The 15,613-nt window shown below is 42.8% G+C and overlaps 1 protein-coding gene across 3 annotated transcripts in view; it reads left to right on the forward strand.

The window, feature by feature from the left end:
• The window catches only part of LOC146806240 (uncharacterized), a 231,090-nt gene that overhangs the window by 86,960 nt on the left and 128,517 nt on the right, over positions 1-15,613 (forward strand). For all 3 annotated transcript variants that reach the window (XM_085623481.1, XM_085623483.1, XM_085623482.1), the window contains exon 6: positions 13,278-13,765. In XM_085623481.1, the coding sequence (XP_085479607.1) occupies positions 13,278-13,765 (488 nt within the window). The remainder of the gene's footprint in view (positions 1-13,277; positions 13,766-15,613) is intronic.

The following is a 15,613-nucleotide window of genomic DNA, read 5'->3' on the forward strand; positions in this document are numbered from 1 at the left end:
TTGGGGAAACTAGGTATGTAAGTGTTGGGAGGTGCCTCCTAACCTGATACTTGAAATGTATGTGTCTGTACAGAGGTTGAAATGGTTGCGCGAAGGTTGTATGTTTGACACGAGTCTGGATGGGTCCTGGTTCGTGATGTGGATCTACTTTTGGGAGATTTGAAAGATGAGTGAGAAGTAAAATGCTTACTGGAAAATGGCGAATTGTGGAGACTTCTTTTAGAAGAAGTGAACACGAGGAGCGTTTGGAAGAAGGCAATAAACCAATCCTGCTTCTGTATAAATATTCTAACGTTGAGGCCAAGGGTAAGAGCAAGAGAAACATTAACCACGTTCACTCTACTGAGGTAAAGTGACTTGCTTGAAGGAAGATAATTGGTGTTTTAGTCATTGTCAGTTTGTTGGGAAAAGGGAAAAATGTGGCAGGTGCAGTATCCTTGTGTGCATTTCTGAGTGTGTGATGATGTGTCTGTGATACAATGGATTGTGCTGGGCACGAGTGCTGTCTGTGCCCTGATAGGCTGGAGTGAGAGACTAGCAGCTGGTGGTTCTGCCACTTTATAACTTGGAATCTTTAACTGGTGTAAAAAAGCTGAATGTATACAGCAACATGGAGGTCCCCTTGCTACAAAGACAATGAGGGCATAGCTGTATCTGACTGTGTATACCTAGCATCGGAATAGCTTTTACTACCTACTGTGTACTTATACCAGCTACCTAGATGTAAGATGTACCAGTCTCCTGTGCCCCTTGAGCTCCAAGAGCATTAAGAGGTGTAGTGATATTCTGGTGTTGGGCACATTCTAGACTTATGTACACCACATTCCACAGCACTTTGCATTATTCGTCACTCAGGTGCATTAGGACATCTCACCCTCTCTGTTCAACTCAAGAACCTGTCAAAGCACAGCATAATACAATAAAATATGTACTGTAAAGTAGTTCTACATTATAACAATCTGCATCATATTCTTCGTATCTTTTGTAAATTATATTTGAAAGAAAAGCAAAAATAGTTTATAGTTTTTTTTTTAATAGAAAGCAGGCCTGCAGAAGCTGCACAGGCAATTTGCTTTTGTCTCTTGCCATCCAGCACCCAAATGCTCCATAAGCTACCAGGTCTTCATTTCTCAATCTCCAAGAGAAAACAATCTTTTTTTGTATAGGAGGAGATTCAGTGAGTCTGTTATGAATGTGGGGAAGATACTCATAACCGTGATGAACTGCAGGTACAGGTAAAATACACTTTCCTTCACCATCGTTCATAACCGCTAAGCTCGGGTACCAAAGAGTCCCTTAATGGTTGGAGAGTGATAAGGAGAAATAATTGTGTGACCTAAAGGAACACCTTCTTGAGGCTGCTCTACTTGGGAATCTGCTTTAGCGTCAGAATCTATGCAGTGGTGCTTTGGTAAGCTGGGGAAGTTGTGCACGGACCCGGTGAAAGCACTGCATAGCTCTTCATTTGGATTGGCACCTAACAGGGTTGCGTGGTTCCTTTTCCTCTGCATAATCTATCAATGTTCGAATAAAGCCACTCTGTACTTAGAGCTGTAGGTGACACAAGTAATAGTTTAGGTAGCTTCAAATTCTTTGCTTTGTCTATGCAATATCCAAGCATCGTTTTATCATCTAGTGTATGCAAACATTTCTGCGCCGAAGTTGAATGGTTAATAAAGGTGCTCTCTGGTTTAGGAAGATTACGACAGTCCGATTCTTATGACAACCCATGTTTAGCCCATCCAAAGAAAAACGTGGATCTCATGTCCTAGTGATCTTAAAGCCACCAAGAAAGTCATTTAACCTATATGAGTTTAACATATGCATATTAGACTCTCAACACATACTAGTGGATGGTGAGTTGTTAAAGAATTCTAGAGTCTAAAAGTTGCATTCTCATACGTTTTAATTTTAGTGTGCCGTAGTAACATTATCTGGCTAATGGTCTGTGATGTGTTGACCCTCCTGACTGGAGGTATATCACTTTTCTTTCAGACTTGCACTTCTTTACAGAAGGTGGGAAGGGAGGCGCATTAGCACATAAAGTTGTCTGTACCAAACCATTTTAGGAACGTTTACATTTAAAGGTTAACACCTACTGTAAACTAACACATGACTGGCACCACAGCCATTTTTTCAGCCTTTGTCCTCTATCTGCCTTGTGTGTCTGGTAGGGTGTTTGTATGTTAACAATATACGTTACATGCAAGACAGGCCTTGTTGCATATAAACATGACCTCATTTAACGCTAAGCAATTTGTGTAAGTGGCATAGGGCCTCGAAAAGCAAACTAATAGTTTGAATGGTTATGTTGACTATGTGTTTTGTCACAATTTTTTCTGTTGAGAAACTCCATGTTTTTGACACCGTTAAAACCAACAGGTCTGAGGAGGCAGACTGATCACCACTTTGGTGCACGTGTTGTAACTACAGCTGAAAGCATGAATGACCTTGTGGAGATCCATCTACGAAGGATTAAAGCTCAATGCGGAGAAGACAGAGGTCCTGTTTTTTGGCAAGGCATCTCCTCCGCCCGCTAGACCTTGGTGGTCGGCAGAAATGGGTCTGCCACCTAGCCCTGCAGCCACAGTAAAAAACGTGGGTGTAAAATGGGAAACCGGTCTTATGTTTACAGCCCAAGTACAACACATAGCAGCCTCATGCTTTGGTTAGCTGAGAAGCTTGAGGAAGTTTATACATCTACTACCGAAGGACTGTCGTAGAATCATAGTCCATGCCACAGTGACATCACGGCTGGATTATGCAAATTGCTTATACCTGGGACTACCTGCCTATCTGATTAAGAGATTACAGATGGTACAAAATGCGGCTGCGAGATTAATTAGACGAGTACCGTATCTGCACCACAATTCTCCGCATATAAGATAGCTCCATTGGCTACCGGTAGCGAAAGGGATAGAATTCAAGGCCCTAACCATGGCCTTTCAGGCACTGCGAGGCAGAAGTCTTAGTTACCTTTAGCATCGGCTATGCCTCTACCAACAAAAACGATCATTGAAATCTAACTCTCCGCACCTGCTCTGCGAACCTCAATATGCAAAGTCGCGCGTTGGGGGTAGATCGTTCACGGTGGTGACGGCTAGATTGTGCAACTTTCTGCCTCCCAACATGCACCTGATTCAATCTGAAATGGAGTTTGAAGACTTGGTTATTTAGCCAAAGCTAGTCTTCTGGAAACCCCTCTATCCTGCTTGCCCGCTAGTAACGCCGTTACACCTTTGTTTGAGGTAGCTGTCGCGCTTTATAAATACAGATATTATTTTTATTATTATTGGGGATGAAGAGGAAGAAACATTTGCTTCCGTAACTTCTATATGTTTCTACAAATGGGAATTCTTTGCAGGTTTTTGTGCTGAAACAGGAACCAGCATGAGTGACCCCTCCTCACCACCAATAGCGAGTCAGTGGGAGGCACTCTTACAGGCCATGATGCGACTCGACGGGAATACCGCAGGGACCTGTTGGGAACGCGATGGGGATGCCCTCCGAGAGGGGCCGGGCACCAGCCAACCTAGGGGTGAGGCATGATGTATTGTACTGAGGGCCTGGCTGTTCAGGTGGGGCGCACAGTAAAGGCGATAATGATGATCAAACAGTCTGTACAAGGGACACCGGGATGGGGGGCGGGTCGGAACAGGGGGACAGAATAAGGGGTTGCTAGATCATAGGCCGGACTTTGCTGCTGTTGTTTTACCTGGGCATTTGCCCCATTTTCCCATGGTTTGCTAACTGTTTATGGAAATACACTTGGGGTGAGTAGGCGGAATACTAGCGACTTTCCTTGGGGAGACCTCTCAGTGACAGGATAACGAAGGGGAATTTGTAGTCGCAGTTTCAGTGGAGAGGCCCTCAATGCTGATTAGAGATTAGGTGATGTGCCCGCTCCCATTAGCTAATATACACCTGACTACATACATACCAAAGATTCTATTACATATGTAAGTCACTCTGGTCTTAAAGTGTACTGTGAATTCTGTTCAAAAGAAATGCCAATAAACAGATTTATAAATAAATAAATGAGTGACCCCTCCTCACTCTGTGAGACACCATTAGAGAAGAAGGCATTTAAGGTACAAGTCTAGAGATTAGGTTAGAGCACTGTTTCCCAAACTGGTGGGTCATGAGCCGATTTTCTGTATGTCAGGAATGACCAAGCAATAAGTAAAGATGCCTTTAAATTCTGTGTTTATATCATCCCATTTGCTGCGCTCCAAAGGCACACTTCAAATATCAGGCTATGACTTCTGACAAATTGCTGCTTATTCTTTTAACATGGAGATTGGTGTTTACTTTTCTTTCTCTGACTGCAGAGAGAGAGGAGTTTTTCAGAAGTGAATTATGTGAGAGTCTTGCTGAAGTGCAGGGAGTGTGAAAGGAAAGGCTGCAGGATGTTGTTTTGCAACACACAACAAAATGTAAATACCTGCAAATAAACTGTATGGATTCAGAAGCTAGGAAAGCAGAATTTTAAAAAAAACAATTGCTTCGTTTTTTTAAGTGTGCTGGAAACAGATTTTATTAGACTTAAAACACATTAAGGCACAAATCACAAATATTCACAAACTCAGTTTCCACACATTATCCTTTGTGTGCTACATTGGTTTAGCAATAAAACTGCCTCTGCAAATTAAGTGGCCATTTCAATGGAAGATGTGCTGTCTATAAATGAGAATACTCTCCTACACAATCCTTTAGTTCGTTCAGAAATATCCCTGCACCATGTCCATTGACGGCAGTTTGGTCGCAAACATTTGCCGTTCTACCAATTTGGACGATGGCTCTAGAAAGCATTAGAAGCACTTGGTTAGATTCAATAATTGGTTGCTGAGAGGAGATGCTGAAGGTCTGAATTCAGACTGCGGATCCAATGGCAGGTTAAGATATGCAGGTGAAACAGAACATGGCTTGGCACAATTACAATTTAGTAAATTAATAGAGCCATACACGTTGGGAGGGTGACAACTTTTGGACGTAATAAGTATGGAATAGCCGAATAGTTTAGTGATGTGTAATGAAATATGATTGGGGTTTACCTGACATTTGAACTGATTTGCATATTGTCTTCTAATTGTTTACAATAATCATGACTATTCTGAGCACATGGTTTGTAGACTGATGCTTAATATTTAATAATCATACAGTTATAAAATCCTGTGTGTGTGTGTGTGTGTGTGTGTGTGTGTGTGTGTGTGTGTGTGTGTTTGTGTTTTTGTGTGTTTGTGTGTTTGTGTTTGTTTAGGGATAGACGTGTGGGGCTCCACTTTACAATCCCCTGCATATAAGGGATTCTCTGATAGACTTGTCTGGCACCCAACAATCCTTCTGCTTTGTGCCAAACAATTGGAGCAGTTGGCTTTCTTAAAAACATGAGTCCTGGTCACAGGGCAGACCCTACTAAAAGCCCACTTATCCCGAGGCTAATTGTGGAACACGCGGCATTAGAAACAAGCATTTACAATGCAATCGGTCTCGCATTTACGAGAGTTTGAGTTGTTGGCATTGTAATTGACAATGCCTTTTACATATGTGGTGTTTTTAAAACAGATAAATAAAAGGCTTTGTCATTTATAATGCCAATAGCTTAAACTCTCGCAAGTGCGAGACCTATTGCATTGCAAATGCCAGCACCCGTGCTATTAAAAAAAAAAAAAAAAAAATAGCGTTAGGAGCGAGCGTGTCATTTGAGAAAATAATGCGCGGAGGCTGTAATTAAAGCCTACCGAGTAACAACATATGTAACAGGGGAGGTTAAAAAATGAGACAAGGCGGTGCTAAGGAGGGACTACTAAGCCTATTGACCAATGAACAGCCACATTTTACATTGGACAATGACACAAGCCAATGAAACATATGGGCGGTGTGGGAGGAGCTTCAAGTCCCTACCTGAAAATAGCATTCCTCGCAGAGCAGTGCATGCGCTGCTCAGGCTTGAACAATAAAAGGGGGGTGGGAGTCATTTGGTCCATGTAGCAGTGTTCAGCAAAAGGAGTTTGTATTCGATCCATGTACCCACCTCTGTGTGTAGAAGATCACACTATATCCCTCGCATACTGTTAAATGATGGACGGTAAGACTACCCCTTTACTGTCAGTGAGTAGATACCGAGTCGAGCTTGAACTGTTTGTAAACTGTGTTTGAGAAGTACTTCAAAAGTACGTTAGAACTGCCTAAACTATTCCTAAATGAATATTAGATTAAACTGTGTCCCTATTTTTTTGTGAGAAAATGGTGCATAGGATTTTAGTCTTTTTTATTTTTTAAGCACCACTGACTGACTCATGCACAGTCTCAAAAGATGAAAAAACATCCCATGTTTTTTTCTCCAAGTCAATAATACTTAAAGCAAAGATTGCTAAAGTACAGAATCGATATTTTTTAGAGGACGGTCAAGAAACTGACTTTTCTTATTAAGTGTGAACTTCCAATATTCCAAAGCCACTTTCTTGGCATATGTATCACAGCATGTGCAAGAAGCTTCTTAACTAAACGATCATTATTCCTTTTGTCTTTGAAGCCCACTGACCTCTCAGTTTTCCAAACTTTCTATCTAGGACCTGTCAACTTCACTTCAGTCCCCTAGTTTTTCACTGTATTTGAAAAAATTTGGTCCACCAGAAATTTTCAACAGTGATGTTCACAAAACCTTCAGCTTTTGTCATTAATTTGTTACATTTCTGTGCTATGTTATTTTATAATGGGGTCTCACAGCAAGTGCGATTTGGCCATTGGCCTCCAATACGTCGCACACCATTTTTAGGTCTCCCTGAGTCAGCGCATGTGCTGCTCTGTGAGAAATTTAGTGTGTGGGTCTTCGAAGTGCTGCCAGAGGCTTTTGGTGGCCTAGCACTTGCGTTCACGCGCGCAGCCGCCATCTGTCTTTGATCGCGATCACTTTCACTTTCGCGGGCCGCACGGCCGTGTGACTTTCGCGGGCCGCGCGGCCGTGTCACTTTCGCGGCCGCGCGGCCAATGCTAAGTACCTCGGAACTGGCATAATGCTAAAAAACTGATTTTATTGTATGCAGTATCATTCTTATTGACCGGTGACGTCTACACAACAAAGCACATAAATATATGTATTTGTTTGTCAAAATTGATGTTTCCGGTGTTTGACTCTTTATAGTTGCAAACTTTCAGTGAATATTAAATGACGCAGTACTTGCTTGCTAAAGTTGCTATAGTTATCTTAACTAATGTACCCTTTATTGTTCGTTATTATTTCGTTGGGATGCTGTGAAAAACGCAGCATTTCATCATGCTATTCTGCCAGGCTCTGATTTTTTTGATTTTTTTTTTGTCTTTCCCAGTTCAGTGCCTAAATCCTAATCGTGGCCAATAGCGCGATAATAATGGAAATCACAGCGGGGAATATTGGTTCTCCAGTGCTCGGTCCTGTTTAAACAGCGAAGATTACAGTGTTTTAGCAGCTTTTAGAGTTTGCGTGCAATTGATAAGGCACAAGCGCCAACTGCTGTTCAAAAGTTACATTGATTTTACTTTGGAGTTAATAGTAAAATGCATCACCATTAGTTGTTTGGTTGCAGCAGGGTAAACGTTTAGCTTTCTCAAGTAAAAGAAGGCTAAAATTGTTTATTTAATTTGCTCTCCCCGCACAACCACCCTACCAGTTGCTCTTTGATTCCTGGCATCATTCCAGGTTGCTGTGACCCTGTGATTTAAAGCCAGCGAAACTGTTACGTATGTAACGAAATGCACGCAGTGTTTCTCTGTACCATGAAAAAGAGCTAGGTGGGACTTAGTGGAATATAATACTGCCATAACTGTTTTTCCGAACATATCTGATCTGAACAAGTGTATAGAAGTTTACGGAAAAATGCAAGCTTATGTTTTCTCTCAGATGGACAGGCAGCATATTGGACAGCCTTTAAACTGTGACTCCGAAGTATAATTTTCTTCCCGATTGATCATAAATTTATGAATTAGAGAGTCTTTACCAAAGACCATCTCCGTCAGTTTCAGCATTAATCATTAATTATTGCTATATGCAAACCCTCGAATAAAGCACTGATTGTAATCTAGTATCGGTAACGGAGATAAGAAAATATTTCATTAGATCGCACACAAACTGCAAAAATACCAAAACCAAGCCATATAAATACATTGCAATTTGTGCTCTTTGACCTGAATGTGAGCATCTTTTCTCTGAGGTCTTCACTTGGCTCTCTCTGCTGGCGAGTGGGTCTATGAACCAAACGCTCTCGCTTTACTGAAAATCATTTCTATGTCCAGATTCACTCGGATGGACTCCAAAGAATGGAGCATGTCATAATAAGGAAAGATATATCTACATGTCACCTGTAGAAATAAAACACGCAACACCTCCAAATAAAAGAAATATAGCTCACTCGCAAAGTCTGATCTTTACCTAGTAGTATGTGGCTTTTGTCCAAAATTATCCTTAATGTACTAAAGTGAATTGTTAAAGTTTTGTGGTTACTGTTCATGCCCTTCTTCAAGGGAAGAAGTATTTTAAAACAGAGCCTGTAAAGACAGGGAGAACAAATATATATTCTGTTATCCCATAAAAACTCGAATATTGTTTTTTGTCCAAAGTATTTACTGGTTTAACTCCATTGATTTACAACACATTTAAACATTTCTGAGGATCTGTGTCATGTCCTGATTCACAGGGAAGAGGTCTTGGTGAATAGTCCTGCTTACAACCAAGAAAAACAAGCATTGGCATAGCCAATAGTTCTCGCCTTTCGGACCTTATAAGTGTTTAGCCATGCAACAGTTGATGTTGTTGCACCAAGGATATTGTGCTGCATAACTAAATACTTATAAGGTCCCAAAAGCGAGACCTATTGGCTATGCCAATGCTTGTTGGTTTTGCTATGGGTTATTTCAGGTCGGTGTTCTAAATATTGCAGCTATCGGAGTGTCCTCACCTCACAAACGTTGTCGTATATCTGTGCTTTCCCTAAAAAAACGTGTGGAGGTTATAGAAATAGGCCCAAATATCCAAAGATGATTTAATTTACTACTCTGGCTCTTGTTCTCAACTATTTGGGGGAAAATGTATTTTCAGGCAAAAATGTGGAGTGAAATACGGCGATGTTAGGGTACGTTTGTGTAATGTGTTTTGTTAAAGAAAATCTGCACACACGTCAGTCAAAAGCCTGTAAGGGTTTATAAACAAAAAGATACAGTAGTCTGTGAATCAGAGATAATCAGCAGAGGGTCCTCCGGAAACCATAAAGTAAGCAGTAAGCAAAACAAGTCACAAATATATAGAGATTTGAATACAGGCTTTTGTTGGGAATCATGTGACATTGTAAAACAAAGAGTACACACATGCTGAAGTCTGAGATCTTGAGAAAGGGGGAAGTTGACCTTCAGATGTAACAAAAATGTAAACTTTTTGGGCGGGCAATTACTTAACATGGTCTCGTCTTAGTAGTTAAGCTGTGAAAGAGGTTTTTCAACCATCATAGACGGGCACCTCCTTCAGGGGAAAGAGTGTGGGTTAACGGCAAGAGCGGCCGACTTTAAAGCTGGGGAACCAGGTTCAAGTCTGGTGGGAGGCTCAAGCATCCTGTGTTTTTTGACAAATCACTTAAACTCCCCATCCCTTAAAATGAATGTGTCCGTCTGTAATGCAACTGGTGCTCATCTAAAGCTCTCCGATAGTTCACGCTATATAACACTGAACAAAATGTACGGGTAGCATGAGCTATTAAAGAAGGCTGCCATGCTTATGGTTACACTGATGTGGACCATGCATTATTCATTTAGTTTTAATGCCCAGCAGAGGTGGTGGGGTAGGCAAGGTCAGGTAGCACCAACACACTGAAAGCAGTCTGCATCAACATAAGGGTAGGTTATGATGACAGAAACCGCCAGTGACTGAAGTTCTTTACATATCCTCGCCAGTATGGTTGCAGTTGCTCTGCTTTTGAGTTGTATTCTTGTGTTTTGGTTGACTCTTACCCCTTCTACTATAGAGTGACGTACAATGACACGCTGCCTCTACATAGATTCTGCAAATGGCAGCTCCGAGCTCTATCAATGAGCTTTAAGTTTCTATCAGCGTGCCGCTCTTTTACGAACGCCACACTGGTTTACATTCACTCTCCTGTCTCCCGCTCCTTCACCCCACTCTCTCTGCTCTTACTCCCCCCCCCTCCCAATCAGTCACAGGACTTTGCAAACATGATGCAATTTCTGATATTTTGCAATTGGGGAACAAACAATAGCGCTGTGAACTTGACTCGGTTGAGCGAGAGCGCGAAAACCTCTTTGCCTACATTGGTCACTGTGGACGCAAACTGCACTTCTGGACACAGTTTTGAAACTGCCACACAGGCTGAAGGAGAGACTAAATCTTGTCTTCGACTGATCATGTCATTTTGCAATTATTCAGCTCAATAGCTTTTAATGCACTGTGAGAAAATTGGGCCTAAAAGCCAGTCAGGGATCAATAGGAGATCTGTTTTCATAACTGGTAGGAAGTCAGTCACCATAACCTAAGCATGTCTGCTCCTCGTCTGCTGAAAAGCACCACTTAAGGCTGCTCACGTCGAGATCTCAATCGCATGCTGAACAACTGAAAAAGGATTTACTCACTCGTCGACCAACACCGGATGCCACCATCACGCGTGTGAACCAGCCCACGCAGCGTCACGGGTAAGACAAACACTCTTCTCCCCGGAGACCAGAACCAGTCCACGGCCTGGGGAGCTCCAAGGAGTAGGCTGCAGTGCAACCCTCCTTCTCGTCCACTTGGCTCTGCTGGAGCCTGCAGACTGATTGGGGGAGGGAGAGAGCACACAAAGTGAGACGAAGGAGCTGGGAAATAGACAACAGTGAATGCGACACCAGCGCAGCGCTTGTGAAACCCGTGCTGCGCTGATAAATTATGTCAACAATAATTAAACAAGCAGGGGGTGTGGGGGATACGGGAAGTGCATGAGACATAACAGGCGCCCTCTGATTATAAGCAGGAAATAACGTGCTGCAAATAATTTAAAAAAGTGCTCACCGACTAATTGAAGGAGACAGTCCTGATGGGCGGTCCCAAGAGGAGATAGGGCAGTAACAAGGAGAGACTAAGAAGCCTCATTATCAAGTGGAAGCCAGCATTTACCATGGACGATGACGCCAGCCAATGAAAAAGATGGGCGGGGCTACCACTCCACTTCTAAAACATACCGTACTACAATATGCCTTGCAGAGCGAGCAGTGCATGCGCGCTGCAACGCTAGGCGAGACCTAAAAAAGGCACCTCCTCCCAATACAGGCCTTGACACCTCAGACCCTCTTCCCCACAGAGTTTTCTGCACCTCGGCACAGCCACCACACTAGGACACACATTGCCCTTCATGCCACTTGAGTTTTTTTAAACGACTAAAAGCTGACAGTCTCTCAGCTGATGTGTGCAGCAGAGGGTGAGCTACCATGAAGACTTAGGTTGCTGGATTTAAGCATGGTGTGCACATGTGCAGCTTACGGGGATCTTAAGTGGAGAGTGCTGGTTATGTCTTCCCATTAAAGGCATGTCCAGGCCCAATTACTAGGTCACCTAGCCTACGTTTAATTGTGGGCATTGTGTGTTTTTTTTCACTATTCGAAAGGTATGGTGAATTTCTTTTTGCACTATCTGCTGTAATGTCATTGCATGCTGTCCTTTGCCCACGGTACGCATGACAGCATATACATCCATTTCCCTCAGAATCCAGTCTCTGAAACTGGTGGGTGAAAGGAGGTTTACCATCTTTTCTGCAGTGTTATGAACATTTCCCCTTCTCTGTGAAGCAGACCCCACCCCCAGCAACTTGAGGTTTCCAGCTGTGCAAGTCAGCTATGTGTTCACGTTCTGAACTTGAACAGCTGTCTGCTTTAATCTGTGGCTATCTGGATCAAGAATCCTGCAAAATGTTGTACAAAGGGATATTGTGTACGTCCTCCTGATAGCTTCCCTTCTTTCCCACCATAGTTGGATAAGATGGACCCAGTTGAGCCACTAACCTCAACACCATCTAGACACCATGGAGGCCTTTAACATCTGTGCTGGGAAGAGGTGTGCCAGAGGTAGAACCATAGCGGGTGAATCTCCTCTCTCATGTTGGAAATAAGGTGGGACACCATACTACTGACAAGAGGTGGATATAAAGGAGATGAAGTGCTCGGTGAGGTGAGGAGCTGACCCCGGATCGTCTAAATGCCATAAATGTACCGAATCTTCTATGAAGCAGGAAATGCCTACCAACCATGTGGTCTTTAAAGAGATAAAAAACAAATATCAATAGACAATGCACTGCCCCGGTCAAAGAGCAGTATTCATTTGTGATGAACCTCCAATAGTTTCAACATACCCTATACAGACAGTGTGCCCTTATATGCCTCTTCTCAAGCCCAGGTGGGTGCAGATGTCAGAACTGTCTGAATCTTCTTTTTAGCTAATGCACTTATGTAGATATTGTGATTTACAGTCTTGTTTGGTCCCTAACCCTAAATATCTATTACCAGTGTGAAGCTTGTGGCTGACTCGGCGCCCACATAAGGGCTTGTTACTGGTAAATCTTCTCCATGACTGTCCCTTCCCTAGAAGTTTTATAGTGGGTGCTGACCCATTTCTATATCTACTCCTTCTTCAAACACAGTGAGCTTCTTTTGGCCCTTCACTGGTTTTAAATCAAACTGCATTCTTATTTGGCACAGAGTACAACATACAAGGTACACCAGGAGCTAGCACACTAGAAATCATAATTTCCTTTACTTTGGTGGGATCGTAGCTTTTTGGTGGCAGGTTAGTGAAGGAACCTTTGCACCATTAAATTATATTATGGTAACCCAGAGCCGAGGCTTCAGCTCACTGAGTTCTGCTGTTTGCATTTGGTGGCACTGAGGACTAGGTATAGCATAGCATACTTGCTATTTCTTTGCCTGACACCTCTTGCTCATTGACTAAGACTAGAGACATTGGCTCAGACTCAGGCAACACCAAAGTAAACCCAGTAAATTCTGATGATACCCAAGAGTGCATAATCCCTGCCCCAGAGGATAACACTAGCTACAGCGCACTGATGTTCAAAAAATATTATAAAAAGCTATACATTGGCTTGTAGCTGTATCTAAATTTATTTGTATATTCTACTTTTACTGCTCCATTTCCTTACCTGTAAATAAATTATGTTTGTACATATATCACTGCTTTAGTATTTCCATTGTTCTTGTTCATCATGTCGGGCATATCTGTAGCAGTGCTGCTCTTTGTTTTTTTTGTCATGCAGGTCAGGACATGCTGAAGCCTGATCCTCAAGGTCCAGAAGAGGCACAGACACCGGAGACATCCAAAGCCATTCCAACAGGAAAGCTGATCTCTTCCAGAAGTGGTAAAAGTATCCTCAGATCAGCACGTCCTAAAGCCCCCAAGATAGAGAGAACGCCTGCAGAGTGCGCAGAGTGTGGTAAGATCTTCTATAATAAGAGGACTTTAAAGACACATCTGCAAGCGCACTGCGGGGAGCGCTCCTACATCTGTAATGTGTGTGGGAAGTGCTTCAGGCGGCACACCTCTCTCCAAATCCATGAGCGCATCCACACAGGGGAGCGACCCTACAATTGTCCCCAGTGCGGCAAGACTTTCATTCAGCGGCAGCATCTGACCACGCACTTGAAGATCCACACCGGGGAGCGGGCGTTCCACTGCAGCGACTGCGGCAAGGGCTTCCGTTGGAAGTCTGAGCTCCTCAAGCATGAGAGGGTCCATTTGGAAAAGGTAAAGATGCAATGCATGGTACATACTGATGGCACCTGGTGTAAGTTGCACAGGAAGGACAAACTAAGTAGTAAAAGCAATGACTATCGACTTGTTTTAGTAACGTTTTCCCAGGCGGTCGAAGTAGAGCTACTCAGAGATCTGTAAATATTTGCATGATTTTTGTCTGGACTTTGCACACAATCCCTTTGTTTAGTTTTATTTATATTCCGCCTTAGTGTTTTTTCTTTCTTCTTTATCTTAACTCACATAATGATTCCTGCCTTTGGGAGTAAGCTCGCTATTGAGAGTTCATGTACAATAGCAAATATGTCTGAGATAGCTAGGTCACCCTTGTAATGATGGGAAGATTGTTAGTCTACAATACTGCTAATTTCAGAATGTATTTCATGGTTAAAGTTGTTTTCGAAGTGGAAACAAGATGTCAAAAATAAAATAGGATGCATTAGGGTTACGATAGGACTAAAACTATTTTATTGATTTAAAGAGTTTAAAAAAAAGAATAGAAATACCTCTTATGAAAAGTGTTCTGTGATCCCCTCGGAGGCAGAGATATTCAGTGTTCATGAATTCAGTAAATATTCCTATGGCCGAGAACTTGGATTACAAGAAAGTAACTTTTTATTTATGTTAATCTGTTCTGTATATCCCTCTTCCAACATTCTTTCCAAGTTCCTGTAGACCGGCAGAAGAAAACATATATTGAGAAAGCAAACTGTAATGAATTAGTTCTATTTTGAATGAGCTCGATTTTCATGGAAACAAAAGCAGCATTTCCATTTATTGTTAAGAGGATTCATTCTTTTTTACAAGTAGTGATACCTTTTATTAGACCAACAATATAATTCAGTTGTGTGCACCATTTTGACAAAATAGAGAGAAAAATTAAATCCAACGCTAAGTTTTGATAAAGAGCATGCTTTGGCCAAAAACATGCCAGTAAGGTTAGCTTTTTTTGCTAAAACAATTGCTAATGAGTCCAGGGCCTTACCAGTGCATTACAGCTGGAGGGCCACTTTCTAAACATTTTTGCTCATAAATTCTTATTGAAAAGATTGCACTCTAGAATGTAAGCAAATGCCTATCTTACCTTCTGTTGTAGTAGAGACTCCTTTTCTTCACCAACAAAGGTATTGTGATTAGCTTTCATTCTCTCAACCTGAGAACTGTCCCTCTCTGCTTCATTAAGCAAGCTAGGTTTTGGACCCAAGATATCCTTGGAGTGGTCAGTGGTGTCATTAAGAGTTTGTTCAGTGACGTCCTTGGAGTGTGTTCGGTGGTGTCCTTGGAGTGTGTTCGGTGGTGTCCTTGGAGTGTGTTCGGTGGTGTCCTTGGAGTGTGTTCGGTGGTGTCCTTGGAGTGTGTTCGGTGGTGTCCTTGGAGTGTGTTCGGTGGTGTCCTTGGAGTGTGTTCGGTGGTGTCCTTGGAGTGTGTTCGGTGGTGTCCTTGGAGTGTGTTTGGTGGTGTCCTTGGAGTGTGTTTGGTGGTGTCCTTGGAGTGTGTTTGGTGGTGTCCTTGGAGTGTGTTTGGTGGTGTCCTTGGAGTGTGTTCGGTGGCCTCCTAGGAGTGTGTTCGGTGGCCTCCTAGGAGTGTGTTCGGTGGCCTCCTAGGAGTGTGTTCGGTGGCCTCCTAGGAGTGTGTTCGGTGGCCTCCTAGGAGTGTGTTCGGTGGCCTCCTAGGAGTGTGTTCGGTGGCCTCCTAGGAGTGTGTTCGGTGGCCTCCTAGGAGTGTGTTCGGTGGCCTCCTAGGAGTGTGTTCGGTGGCCTCCTAGGAGTGTGTTGGGTGGCCTCCTAGGAGTGTGTTGGGTGGCCTCCTAGGAGTGTGTTGGGTGGCCTCCTAGGAGTGTGT

This window comes from Triturus cristatus, chromosome 8 (assembly GCF_964204655.1).
Source record: "Triturus cristatus chromosome 8, aTriCri1.1, whole genome shotgun sequence".
NCBI lineage: Eukaryota > Metazoa > Chordata > Amphibia > Caudata > Salamandridae > Triturus > Triturus cristatus.